At 39.1% G+C, this 15,100-nt stretch overlaps 1 protein-coding gene across 1 annotated transcript in view; it reads right to left on the bottom strand.

Annotated features, from left to right (window-relative positions):
* igsf9bb (immunoglobulin superfamily, member 9Bb) overlaps positions 1-15,100 on the bottom strand; it is a 141,844-nt gene that overhangs the window by 33,649 nt on the left and 93,095 nt on the right. The window contains exons 14-17 of the mRNA XM_039617960.1: positions 14,492-14,718; positions 8,507-8,591; positions 5,320-5,484; positions 2,395-2,440 (exon numbers count right to left, since the gene is read on the bottom strand). Of these exons, the coding sequence (XP_039473894.1) occupies positions 2,395-2,440; positions 5,320-5,484; positions 8,507-8,591; positions 14,492-14,718 (523 nt within the window). The remainder of the gene's footprint in view (positions 1-2,394; positions 2,441-5,319; positions 5,485-8,506; positions 8,592-14,491; positions 14,719-15,100) is intronic.

The raw sequence follows: 15,100 nt of genomic DNA, 5'->3' as shown, positions 1-15,100 counted from the left end.
ATGATACAAGGGATTTACTCAAGGTTAATGTGTTTGTAATTTTGGCCAAACCAAAATTTCTGGTTTATTTTCAGTGTTTAAATATAAAGTGTTGAAAATTACAAATAAAATCCTTAAATGTTGAATTCATTTATTTCTTGAAAGCTGTTACAATTACAAAACCAAGAAAAGCTAAAATAATAATGATGAAGAAGAAAATCAGCAACTTAATGACACCATACAATATTTTCAAATACTGTGAAAAAAGTTGTTGGTGGAACATCATTTTATGAGTACACAGCTTAAAAAATAGTTTTTTAAGCTACCAATTATTAAGGGGTGTTTAAAATTACTTTTGATTGTAGAGGAAAGGTTCATTCTCTTAACATAATATAGTTTGTGGAAGCTGTTGCGTTTTTTGTTGAGCTTAAACATTTGTTTTTAGAGTGTAATTACATTTGATACTCTCTAATATCCTCACATGAAACTATCAAAGCTAACAGTGATCGTCTCTAAATATCCCCACCCTGTCTGAGGCACTCAGAGCAAAAGCCCACTCATTATTGATTTCTCCTGAAAACAAGTATCATGTTTTTTTTTTTAAATAAATTTAAGTAAAGACACTGGAATAAATACATCTTTGTAACAGGCTGCTACTGAAGACTTAAGACACTAATCGAGTCTTTTGCTGAGCTGTCTGTTATATGTACACACAGCACTGCTTCATCCCTCGAGTTAGGTGCCTTGTTATGCTTTATTGATTCATAGGTCACTTTTACATGCCTTAACAGGGAAAAAACATTCCTCTGAAAAAAGATCAGGTACAAGGACTGGACAGAAAATTAGTGAAAAGGCAGTAAATATACAAAGAAAGACTTTAAAAGACATCCTGGTATTATATTGTTTACCACTTTAAAACATATTACAAGAAAGTCTGACCCCTTTATAAGCAAAATGAAAAGAAATGAATACTTGTGCACGGTACAGCTTTTACATAGTCTGTAAGGTTCTGGCCACTTAAACTTGCGGATCTGTCCATTGGTTTAACAAAGTCTCATGGAGGCGATTTCAGTGAATAGGGTGAGCTGTGAATGAGGACTGTTCACTCTGTGCTGCTGGATAATGGTACACAACACAATTCTCTTTCAGACACCTCAGGAAATTTTGGTAGAAGCATAGATTGTATATAAAAGATAGATGTAGTTGCTATGAAGTCATCCATTGGATTGTGGAGCTCATTATGCATGTGTCCTCAAACTGTAGGGGGCACACAGCCTGCTAATGAGTGCTAAGTAACACACTAAACTGAATTTCAAGTGTAGCACGGACAACATGGATTGGCTGTGTCACAGAGCAAGCCATGCTGTTTGTCAGATATTTTAGTAACAATGCTCCAACAGCACAAATAGTCCAGACAGAGACTCCATGTGGCTAGGGTGAAGCTTAGCAAAACGGTAGCAGCTACAGCCGGCTGTGTCTGGATCCACTTATCATGCTCCTAAATTAATAAAGTTCAAATACAAAAAAATACAAATCATGCCCTTTATGGGTGCTATGAAGGGGCAAACTGTCTTTTTTAGAGTGGGCATTAGGGTGTAGTTGAGTTCCTGCCTCAACAATTATGACTCTACCGTAAGTATTGGAAGGCTAGGATACTAACTAGCCTGTTCACGTTCTGTTTGAAGATTCTCACAATGCAATATGAGAACCAACAGAAGATGTCAATACAGTGAAGTTTATGTAGAAAAAACAGCTTTCTGAGGGAGTAATGAACACACACACACAAAACAAATATTCAAAATTCAGATGGACAGTCAACAGTGATGCCTTGAAGTCATCATTTAGGTACCTGTAGTACATGTTCATGTCTGTCAGAGTTTTTAGTACACATGTTACTGCTAGTACAGGACGCACTGATAGGGTGGCTGTAGCTCAGGCGGTACAGCAGGTCATCCACTGATTGGAAGGTTGGTGGTTTGATTCCTGGCTTCCCCCTAGTCTGCAGGCCAAATATCCTTGGGCAAGATACTAACCCCATGTTGCTCTCCGATGCATCCATCGGAGTGTGACTGTGTATGAATGTTAGATAGGCACTAACAGCTTAGAAACAGTGCTTGTGTGATTGGGTGAATTAATTAGTTGTGTAAAGCGCTTTGAGTGCTCAGATAGAGTAGAAAAGCGCTATATAAGAACCAGTCCATTTATCATATTGAATAACCTTCTTAATATTATTCCACACAATTTATTAGATATTTACAAGTTTACAATTTATTAGATATTACATTGTATGTTTAAAACAGTAATATAACGTGTACTACTATTTGATTTTCTTTGTTAAATCAATTTGTTTTGTGAGGTTTTGTTGTTGTTGTTTTGTAGTACAGCAATACATTTGTGTGGCACAGGTGTACTTACGGAGTTTCCAGGCTTTTTCTGCAGTGAGTTATTGAAAGAGGGGGGTCTGGAAGATAGGGAACAAAAAACAAAACACTGTAAACTGTAAATACACTGGTAGGGGAGGGAGAAAACAAGCACTTCACTTAGAAGCTGTACAAATAAAGGCAAGGTCATTTGAAGGAATCCACTGAACTGTTTTTATTCCTATTCAATTTCAGCCGAGCCTCAATATTAAGATTCATAATGTGGAAAATATCGTTTTGTCATTCACGATAAACGTGTCTGACCCAACACATTTACATAAAAGGCTTATAAAACTAGACTCACCAAAGGCAACATTAGCATGGCTGCTGCAGGGCTTAGAGCAGGATTTGAACGTGAGCGACACAACAGCAGTAAAATGCAACAGAGGCTTAAAAAAGTCAACATGAATATAATGACTGACTGCAGCCAAGTGTCTATCACTTTTAGCTTTTGATGGTTATGATGTCAGCGTAAAGCAGCAGATCACGAAAAAGAGAAAAACGAGTACAGCAACAAATAATGCGTATTTCCAAAAATATATTCAAATCAATGAAAAACTACTCTTTTAACAACTTAAAAGGATGTTCTAACCTTGTTTTTTGCAAAATGCAAAGTTTGTAGTTAGGAACAGCCGTTCAACTGCTCACTTATGCAAATATCTAATTAGGCAGTCACTTCGCAAAACTGATTTGCATTTAGGCATGTAGACAGGACGAAAGCTGATTTAAGTTACTTTGACAGTGGAATAGTTGTTGGTACCTCTATTACCATCTACTGGGATTTTCTCACAGAACCATTTCTAGGGTTTACAGAGAATAAACACAGCATGTATTCTTCCACAGCATGTCTTTTATCCTGTCTTCCTTCTCTCACCCCAACCGGTCGCAGCAGATGAACCCGCCCCTCCCTGAGCCTGGTTCTGCCGGAGGTTTCTTCCTGTTAAAAGGGAGTTTTTCCTTCCCACTGTCGCCAAAGTGCTTGCTCATAGGGGGTCATATGATTGTTGGGTTTTTCTCTGTATGTATCATTGTAAGGTCTACCTTACAATATAAAGCGCCTTGAAGCGACTGTTGTTGTGATTTGGCGCTCTATAAATAAAACTGAATTGAATAGTCCAAAAAATAGAAAATATCAAGCAAGAAACAGTTCTCTGAACGAAAATGTATTATTGATGTCAGAGATCAGGGGAGAATAGCAATACTCTTTTGAGTTGATAGTAATTCAAATACCATCTTGTTACAACCAAGGTATGCAGAAGAACATCTCTGAATACTCAGCGTATCAAACCTTGAAGTGGAAATGGGTGATGGGTTACAGCAACAGAGGCCACACAAGGTGCCAACCTTATCAGCGAAGAACAGGAAACTAAGGCTACAATTTGAATAGGCTTACCAAAATTGGAAAATAGAAGACTGGAAAAACATTATCTGATCTTATGAGTGAATTTCTGCTGCAACATTCAGATGGACAGATCAGAATTTGGCATAAACAACATGATATTGCGGGTGGAGCGCTGCTGACTTAGACTGAGAACATTGTCGGACGGTGGAAGAAATACTTCAAGGACCTCCTTAATCCCACTGGTACGTTTTCCGGGGAGGAAGCAGAGTCTGGGGAGGGGAAACACTCACCTATCTCCGGGGGCGAGGTCATTGAGGCAGTGAAACAACTCCTTGGTGGCAGAGCCCCTGGGGTGGATGAGGTTCGCCCTGAGTTCCTAAAGGCTCTGGATGTTGTAGGGCTGTCTTGGTGGACACGCCTCTACAATGTTGCGTGGCGATCAGGGACGGTACCTCTGGATTGGCAGACCGGGGCGGTGGTTCCTATCTTTAAGAACGGGGACCGGAGGGTGAGAAAGTCTATGTCAGGGTGCTGGAAAGAAGAGTCTGTCCATTAGTCGAACCTCGGATACAGGAGGAACAATGCAGTTTCGTCCTGAACCAGCTCTTTATCCTCTCGAGGATACTTGAGGGTGCATGGGAGTTTGCCCAACCAGTCTACATGTGCTTTGTGGACTTTGAGAAGTCATTCAACCGTGTCCCTCGGGGTGTCCTGTGGGAGGAGGTGCTTCGGGAACATGGGGTGTCTGGCCCATTGCTACGGGCCATTTGAGTTGCACGAAGTTGGTCCACATAGCTGGCAAAAAGTCAGACCCGTTTCTGGTGGGTGGTGGGCTCCACCAGGGCTGCCCTTTGTCACCGATTCTGTTTGTAATTTTTATGGACAGAATTTCTAGGCAGGGCCAAGTGGCGGAAGGCTTTCACTATGGTGGTCTCTGAATCTCATCTCTGCTTTTCACAGATGATGTGGTTCTGTTGACTTCATCAGGTGATGGCCCCCAGCTTGCACTGGAACAGTTTGCAGCTGAGTGTGAAGAGGTGGGAATGAGAATCAGCACCTCCAAATCTGAGGCCATGGGTTCTCTGCTTAGGCTGCTCCCCCTGCCACCCGGCCACGGATAAGCGGAAGATGGATGGATGGAGCGATGGATGGATGCTTTCTGACTTTCAGAATCTATATTTACTAAAATTTTTAATTATATGTTGTTGTTGTCTTTAGTTTTTAACAAATAACATATGTTTTAATATACATAAAACATACAACAACATAGTCACCACCATTAAATCTTAGCTACTTAAATCACTTTTGTTTATGTTTGACTAGTTAAGAGCATAAACATGTAGCAAAAAGGAGTGTGAAGAAATTAGAAAGAAAACAATATTGGAAAGAAAACAAGCAAGATGGGAAAATAAAATCAAAGAATAAGAAGTACTATCCAGAATATTTATGCGTGATGATACAATGGTTGCTGCAGCACCTCCACAAGTTAAGCAGCTGACATGTTTCAGGTTTTTAGGACTGGCTTAGTGAATGTGGGAAGTTAAATATATATATTAAATATAACGAGTTTCCCCTCACCTCTTTTCCTCTTGAGTTTTCTCCGCCGCTGCTTGTTGACAAAGCAGGCAGCCATGGTACTGAAAAGGACAGCTGCTGCCAAGAAGCAGATGGTGGCCACAATACCAGCCACCACAGGCCGTGCCAGTCCACGCTCCTCCACCAACTCTGGAGGAGGAAAGAAATCTGAGGGGGAAGAGAGAGAGGGAGATAAAAGCATAATGAAGTCGAACAGCAAATTCATGACAGAAACAGAGCCCTATACTCCAGGTATGCAGACCGTGAGGAAACATCACATTAGCAAAGGAACATATGCCAAATTTTGTTTGCTCACTGAACCTTTGACATGGACATCCTTTATATTAATGCTACAGTCAGCATTCAATTTGTGGCTCCAAAACAGAGACTGATATTTACTATGAGATATACCACACAGATGTGAGTTTACTGGTAAAGAGCACACTGTCCCTGCTCTTTGATTAAAACTAAACCAGGACTTTCTGCTGTTTTCTGACAGCGTCATCTGCAAAATTAGAGATGCAGAGTTCACTCGTTTCTGTGTTTGTGTAGAAGAGCCTCCAAAAACATTCTGGCCCGTCCAATAAAATTCAAATATATTCAAGCTGACCTTTACTGCTGCATATGTCTTCTGCAGGGTGCATGTCACAATGACTAAGCAGAATGCGAACTTTTCCTCCTATTCAGAACTACATAGAGAGTAATGTAATTCATGCACTGTTTTGATTGATTGCTACCTTTTTAATGTGGTTAGACTGGCTTAGACAAAAAAGAAAATCTTGTGTCTGATGAAATTCAATTACCTTACCAAGGTTTTCCTTTGTGTTTTTTTCTAAAAGGTCAAAAGTTGAATTGCTTAATGTCTGCTGAACAGGGTACAGGGTCCAAAAAATGTATAAATAAATTTTGTTAGTATGAAATGAGTGATTGGTATTTACACAGTAATCAGTAATGTGCAATTGGTTTACATTAGTGCTCCTTACATTTCCGAAGTTGCCTAAATTATTTCTGAGTGGGAAGTAGATGAGTAACTCCACCACATATGTTGTTATCCCTTGTGTGTTTTTTGTAACCAAAAACTGTAATTCTATAAATGTTTCATGTGTTCAGAGCCAGAGGACAGACGAAGATCAAATGCAGAGTTTGAAAAGACACGAAATGTTAATAAATGCGAAAACCTCAGGCAGTAAGTAAAAGTTTAACAGTGAGTTCATGAAATGTGGACAAGAACACTAGTTTATATTTATTACTAATATTGAAGAATGCTACTTGCCAGAATTAAGTTGAAGAAGAAAGAAAGGAGAAACGGTTATAAATCTTCAAACTCTACAGTATAAGACCCATGCTCAGGTAAAGAAGCTGGTTGCTGCTGTCTCTCACACTGAAAAGTCTGAAAAGGTAAGCAAAGTGCCTTACACAGACATTCATTTCACTGGCCAGCAGGGGGCAACTCCTCTGGTTGCAAAAATAAGCTCGCTAGTTTCCTTTCAAGTCCAGCTTGATGGTCATTTCACAAATTATAAACTATTAGAGTAAAGAAGAGGGCAAAGCAGGGTTTCTTCTAACAATGTTTCTCAGTTAGATCCACTTGCTGGTGACATTCAGTTGCACACGATGGGTAACGAATGAGTCAAACCAAAGTAGTTATATCCACCTTTTATAAATGGAGGCTCCACCTAGCAGACCAACAAGACCTGTAGGAGTCACACCAATGTGAGTCAATCCATTAGCCCTCTATGTTAAAGTTTTACATTTTGCTGCATTATAAAGTGTACAGAGCTGCGTTCCCCCTTCACAGTTACTGTACAGCAGATTAATTTTCTTTATAATTCATCTCTCTGGATACTGGTAAGGCTTAAGTTTAAGGATGTGGCGCTTTGATTAACACGTGTGCCGACAGAGGTAGTTGTAGCTGATAGCTGGCCTAGGCCTCAACACTGCTAATTTGGATAACAAGACCCCTCTACAATGCTTGTGTTGCTGGTGCTTGTTGGATGATTTTAATTGAATTACCTGACAAATCACATGTCCTGCTGTATAATAGAGTCCATCTAAGAAGCTTGTGCTTCTGTTTGTGTGAGCAAAAACTCTGTTATAATAATACTAATTAATATTTAACTGTAATTAAAATGATGGCATTACTATAATTAAAACCCAGCCAATGCAACAAAGAGGACAATGTTTCTGCTGTGCAGCTATGATCTCTGGTTGTGGATTTACAAACTTCTACAACTGTCCTCAGTTATTATTGAAAGAGTTGTTTTGGTTATCTCTCAGTGAAACCAGGAGGTACAATGGGTCAGCTTCTGTTATGAACTTGTGAGAGTAGTTTATGTGCTACAGTGAACTATGATTAGCAAAATACAAAGTATTGTTAACGCAGGAACACCCAATCAGTGAATCACTGTTCAACTATTCAAATCACCTTTGTCATGTTTGAAAGGACAGAGTGTATCCACATCACGCTGGACAAAACTTAAGGAAATGAATTCCATATCAACAGAGAAATGAGCAGAAGCATTTGATCATCGTACAGCGTGGTTCCCAGTTTTGCCAGAGGGGGGAAGCAGAGTACTTCCAAAAACAGGGAGATCACTGTGAAAATCTTGTCTATAAATGTTACCAGCAGCTGTTCCTGCTAAACGGAGTGTACTCAGTGACCTCTGTAGAGGAGTGCCATCATATATGAATAGTTTAATTTCAGACCCCAAACACAGTTTTTTTTTCTGTTCTTTTTTTACAGCCAAAAAAGGCTGGCTTTTTAAAATCACGAAGCCACCCAGTGGAGTACAATCAGTGGAGAAGCAGACAGGAAGATGATGTCATCCTCCTCAGGATGCTACAAAGGAGTGTCCATGTTAAAGCGAGCTTAAAATGAATAGTGCTGAGTTGGTAAAATGTAAAGTTGGTGTTGCTGAGTGTGCAATACATCTACCACCACTCTTCAGCTCAGAGATGTTAGGCTAGCCCGAGGTTAAATATGCAGTTTGCAGCTAGTAGTTGGGTTGCAACTCACTGAGCAGCTTTATCTATCATTCTTCTTCTCTAAGCTTCTGAGTCATTATTCTTCTATACATACTGGATAATGCAGGGTTCCCACACATAATAGCTGTATATACATATTCACATCTCATCTGTCAGTCATGGCCACAAATGAAATTCTAACATTTTAAATGATCTAATGCCTCACCTGTGCTGGACACTCCAACTACGTTACTAGGCTCGCTGATCATGTCATCCATGATGGCCATGACGCGGAACTCATACCACGCCTCCTGAGACAAGAAAGAGATTATGTTATCAGAAATGTTCAGTAAGCCTGAACCTGTAAAATTCCACTGGCATAGACCACCAACACCACCAAGCTACAATACTCCAAGGCTTTGGAAACTTTGGAAATAGAACTCAGATGAACTAAACTCCAATACATGAGCATACTGTCATTATTTATTTAACAAAATCCATCTTTAGCAGGATACTGGAAGTAATTGCTTTCCGTATGATTTCATCAGAGGAATTTTGACCTACTCTTCTTTAACATTTCTTCATTTGTACTGGACATTGCATTCAATTCATCCATCCATCCATTATCCATTATCTTCCTGGCTGTTTTGCCACGCAGGAGCATCAGCTCTACTCCGAGATTCCTCTGGATGTCGGAGCTGCTTACCCAAATTTCTAAGCCTGAGCCTGGTCACGCTACAGAAGAAACTCAAACTTTCAGTCATTTACCCAGACTTCATGACCATTAAGTTATATAACCAATGTGAGAGCTGTGTCTGGATCCGTGTCACAAATTCAAGCACATTTTCATTGGGTGTTGGATTCTTTCAGGGTTCCCCCTCATCTCCAAACCTGTTCTTGATTCATGGACAGGATCCCAAGATAGCCTCGGTGAGGAGGCTGTCTGCTTTGAGATTTCTGCTTTTTGCAGATGATGTAGTTCTGTTGGCTTCATCAGATTCATTCAGATTTTCTGTTTTCAAATTTAAAATTGACTAAGGTTAAGACTTGAGACTACAAGTGGGGCCTATTATTTCAAAGTATCAGGCAACAAATCAGAAGAGTGTCTATTAGATCTCATCCCTTCAAGACTGTTCCAAGAAGTCCTACCATTAATCAATGATTCAATCCTAAATATGATCAGTCTATCTCTATTAATCGTCTAGGTACCACAGGCCTTTAAGGTGGCAGTAGTTAAATCAGTACTTTAAAGTCATCACTTGACCCAGCTATCTTAGCTTATTATAGGCCAGCGTTTGTTTGGGTAAATGAACTGGTTGTCATATAGCACTTTTTAATTCTGCCTGTGTACTCAAAGCACTTTATACAACTTGCGTCATTCACCTATTCATGTAATTAGTTTTTTCTATACGTTAGTGCTTTCTATGTAAGATTCACGGATAACAAGTACAGAGAAGCCAGATAACAAACACCAGACAGAAAGACCTGAATGACCCCTAATTTTCTGCTTCTAAATTCAGTTGAAACTGAGGTTAATGTACTCAGTCCTAAAAATTTTAGAAACATGATGTCTAACCACAGTGGATGGCATTACCTTGGCCTCCAGTACCACCGTGAGAAATTGTGGAGTTGGAGTGGAGTTGTTTACCTTAACCAGGATATGTTCTTCAATGTGCATATTGAACAAATATGTGGGACTGCGTTCTTTGCAATGCTTGCTGCATTTGCACAATATCTCTAAAATTAGAAACATCCTGTCTCAAAGTAACACAGAAAAACTAGTTACTGTTTTTATTACTTCTAAGGTGGACTATTGTAATTCCTTATTATCAGGATGTCCTAAAAACCTCTTGCAAAGCCTTCAGTTGATCCAAAATACAGCAGCAAGAGTCCTGAAAGGGACTAGAAAGAGAGAGCAGATTTCTCCTAAAAATGTGTTTATTGGCTCCCTGTTAAATTCAGAATCTAATTTAAAATCTTCTTACATTCAAGGTCAAGAATAATCAGGTCCAAACTTTTTTTTAAAGACCTTAAAGTATCTTACAGTGCCACTGAGAGCACTTTGCTCTCAGACTACTGGCTTACTTATTAGGGTATTTAAAAGTAGAATTGGAGGCTGAGCTTTCAGCTTTCAGGCCCCTCTTCTGTGGAACCAGCTGCCAGTTTGGATTCGGGAGACACGGACCATTCTCTACTGTCAAGGTTAGGCTTAAAACTTTCCTTAGGGCTGAACCAGGTGTTTATACACCACTTTGCATTTAATCATTAGTTATTATTAAACTCTGGCTCTCTTCCACAGCATGTCTTTTATCCTGTCTTCCTCCCCTCACCTTGCATCAGATTGCTACCGCTCCCCTGAGCCTGTTAGGATGAACAGCGGGCAACAGTAGGAATGAAAAACTCTCCTTTAACAGGAAGAAGCCCCCGGCAGAACCAGGCTCAGGGAGCTATCTGCTGCAACGAGTTGGGGGTGAGGGGAGGACGACAGGACAAACTGACGATATTAAATTTAGAACTTTGACTTTCTTTGGTCATCTTTCACCATTCTGTGGCAGAAAGGCTTATGTACTGAGGAACATCTCTCATTTTAAACTAAAGACTTTTACTTTAATCTCATCATTTTCTATCAGCTTTCTGGTTTGTTCACATGATCTTCAGTAAACTGCACCTATGCTTTTTTTATTAATTTCTCCTTGCCATACACATCACTGTTGTTCAGAGTACTCCTGAAACTGTACGCATGAACATTAAAATTTGCTCTCAGTGAGATCCGAAGCTGCTTCCCATGTAACCTGGGTTCCTCTGTGACTTTGTAGTCTTTTATGGGCTACTGGAGCATTGGTGAACTACTGCTGAATAGTGGTTCCTTAACCTATATTTTGTGCTCAGAATAATTGCTGTAAGCAACTGGCAACGGAGAGAAAAGAATGAAGTTAAAGGAACAGAATATTTTCTTCTGAATCAGCATTATCAGAACATATGACTTTTAATTTGTTGTAGGAAACCATATCCACCAACTTGAAGAAGTAACTAATGCATGCTACAACAAACCTTCTTTCAACCCTTCTTTTTGTCCTCTTGCTATTCTCAAGAAGTCACACAGGGATTTAAAAAAAACCTCTTCCTTAGATATAAGAGGCATAAGGTTTCACATCATATTTCACACCAACTAAAATGTACATGATATTCATCAAATACTCACCTGGATCATATTCAGATTTCTCATTGTTTTTCATGTTTCAGGACTAACGACAGCATGCAATATTTTCCCAAAATTGCTGATGTTAGTAAAATTAGTGAAACACAAAAAGTGTGAAAACATAACAGCTCTCTAACCATGAAAGTGGAATAAATGTAGGCTACCAGTCAGAATTCAGTGTTGCTACAATATATAAATATATCTATATAAGTTTCAGATATCAACAAATTATAATATCAGACAATCCGTCTGGATTTTTGAGATGCTGAAAATGCTTTCGCATGACCTCAGCAGACCATTCATGTGGCTGAATTAAAACACTTTCCAAAGACGAGTGTGTCAAAGACAGAAAGAGGAAGCCACAAAGAGGGCAAACAGCTTTTCTATGAAACACACGTTGACCCATGTGACTTTTCTGAGCAGGTTAGACATTTGATTTTGTAATGAACTGAAACTTTTATTCTCTGACTGAAAAATTCTGCTCAATCTGTGCTGCAAAACCGATGTTTTCATTTTTATTTTCAGAAGCTGCTGATGTGTCTGCAGATTATTTGCATATCTCATGAATTCTACTACTCTACGCCTAATTTGCACTGCTCCTGGTAGATGGTGTTAGCCACTGGTTTAGAAGGCCAAGTACTTTTGGTGTATAAAAAAGCAAAGAAAAACATTAAATTGTGACCGTAACATGAGACGGTCTACTGATTTTTTTTTTAAACTTTTTTAAAGATCAGTTACAACATTACACCAGCCCATCCAATCATGTGCACAGACGCACTGCACAGTGTTTATTAACCATTTACAAAGTTTCATCAAGATCAGCTGCAGTGTTCTAACAGCCGTCTAGTTAATTATTTACAAGCCAGTTATTAGCACATAAATATGCAGTGCACTGAGTTGTCAGCTCACTTGTGAGAACAGATTGAGGATTTACTTGTGGTGCAGCAAATGTCCACTTTAAAACATACACACATATGTGAGGAACCAAAGAGAGCTCCCATTCTGGTCCCATGACCTAAAAAATGCAGTGAATTTCCAACAGAAAAGTTACACAAGCTAGGTGTGATGTGTGCATCTGTGAGACTGAGAGCTGGAGAGAAGAGTATGTGTGGGTGTTTGCTGTGCAATGGAAGTAGAGATAAAAGCATCTGCATGGAGCTGGAAGTGGTGGTTAGATTAAAGAAAGACGTTTGAAAGTGTCGTGGCAGGAGTATTAGCAGACAGGCGGAAGAGTTGAAATGCTGCGAAAAAAGCAACATGCCAGAGCTCATACATCAACAGTGATATACCATTTGTTATAATATCTCTAGGAAATGTACTGTGTTCTATTAAAAAGCACAATTTAATAAATTATAATGACACAGTGTATTACATTGTTGTTAATTTCATGCATGCATGACCCTTACATACCCACATACATAGAAGCATGTGTGTGTGTGTGTGTGTGTGTGTGTGTGTGTGTGTGTGTGTGTGTGTGTGTGTGTGTGTGTGTGTGTGCCAGATGAACTAAGGAAAAAGACAATTTACGTTTACCTCACAGTAAAACTTGCAGAGACAGATAGCGAGCCAAGTCAGCTGTGCATACCTGTGTTGTTACTATGACAACCAAGCTGGCTGTAACAGCACTATGACAGGGGATCTTCAGAAGCCACCCTGGCAACCTAAGCCTATAGCAACCTAACTAAAGGATGGTTCAGGATTACTTGATCCAGTCCTCACTATAAGCTTTGTCAAAGAGGAAAGTGTGAAGCCGAGTCTGAGAAGGCTGCTGTCTCACCACCCTGTTGCTGGACATTGTGGAAAAACATTCTATTACAGTTATTTTGTTTCATTGGATTCAATGTGTTTCTCAGCTCTGTCAAGCTTAAAGTTCCCTTTTTACTCCTCCATGATGATATAAGGTATTTAAAATAATTAACACAGGTATAAATAATAAACATAAATCTTAGTTCTGACCAGACAAAAGCTTCTATGATACCTGAATCATAGAAGAACAAAAGCAAAATGGAAAACTAAATAACAGATATTAATATAAAATAATCATAATTTAGGTGTTTCAATTATTTTATTTTTAACATAGTTTGAGTTGACTATAAATAAATAAATATATATATTTATTTATAGTAAACATTTCTGATGTTTTAACCAGTACTAGTTGCTCCACATGGTTTACAAAGCATCTTATTTACTTTAACATCGAACATGAAATGTCTCCACATGTCTACTCTTCTCTTCCTCTCAAGCGTTAATGTTTTGTTTGTTTTTTATGTGAAACAGGGAGCATGGGAGCCAGCTGATCAAACCTTACTGTACAAGGACACTAAGTCTGATTGGATCACTTGCAAGCTCGTTCCACCTTTCTCCACAATTACTTGTGATTGGATCTTGTCTCTTCAAAATATTTTCATCTTGTTTTTATTTGTCGATGAAAGTGTCAGTGCCTTTCATCATCATTTTTGTCCTTGTGAATTTGTTTTTATTTAGTTATTGTCTTGTTTTTGTCAGCAAAACTATGATGAAGATTACTAGTCAATGAAATTGATCAATAGGAGCTGGTTTCCTCAAAAGAGGACATTGATATCTCAAGGCTATACATCCCATTTTGCTTTTGGAAACACTAAAAATCCCAAGCTGTACCATGAGGTCTTTGAGATATGCTGGAGAATATTTCTTTCTTGTTGATGTTGGTGAATAACTGCTATGCTATAAAACAAAGCTTTAGCCTCCTAAGACCCGAACTCTTTCATGGCATGCATTTTTAATTTCTCTTTGCAATTGTGACTTTATAGTGTTCTATAGAACACTATAAAGTCACAATTGAGTAATGATGTACAAAACTCTTTATTTGGTGTCTGAACACAGCAGCATTTTTCCTGAGTACAAAAACAAAATGAGAAAGAACAATTGAGCCATCTGAAAGAGCAAAATTTAGTATTGTGGTCTAGACAGCCCAAAATGTGATGTCTGGTTTTAAAACTGTGACAAACTTCCATTTTGTATTCAGGCTTTTACCTGGATGAGATCTCGGGCAACCAACTCTGTCTCCCCTGCAGGAATGCTGTCGTCCAAGACCTCCCATCGCTCCCCCAGGCGAAACTCCATGACATAATGCTGGATAGGTGCTGTGTGATTGGCAGGCGGAATCCAGGTGAGCAGGACTCCCTGCTGCGTGCGATTGGCTGTGAGGCACCGTGGTGGGGTAAGCAGCACCAATGGTTCAGGGGTACTTGTAGGAAATACTGGAAGAGCATTTTAGAGTTGAAAATGTCTGTTAAAGATTCAGTTATCTTGAGCAAGTAGCAAGTGTCTATCGGCATGATAAAGTGAATCAGCTCCCCTCTACACACTGACACTATCACACATTTAAACCCAACTGTGACTATAGATGTAATAATAATGGTGATGCATTATATCAAAGCCACCACATACATCACATTTATAAGCATTTTATTCTAGAAGCGACTTGAATTTATGAAGTGGTTAATCATAAACAAGAAAGAACTAAACTAGACTGGTAGTTATACAACACTTTTCTATTCAATTGTCTATTTATCTATACCTACTTTAACCACTCACACTCCAACGGATGACCTGGGGGTAATACGGTTCAGTATACTGCTC

Source organism: Oreochromis aureus, linkage group 10, assembly GCF_013358895.1.
Source record: "Oreochromis aureus strain Israel breed Guangdong linkage group 10, ZZ_aureus, whole genome shotgun sequence".
NCBI lineage: Eukaryota > Metazoa > Chordata > Actinopteri > Cichliformes > Cichlidae > Oreochromis > Oreochromis aureus.
Note: the sequence above shows the minus strand (reverse complement) of the source record. Positions and strands in the feature narration are given on the sequence as shown.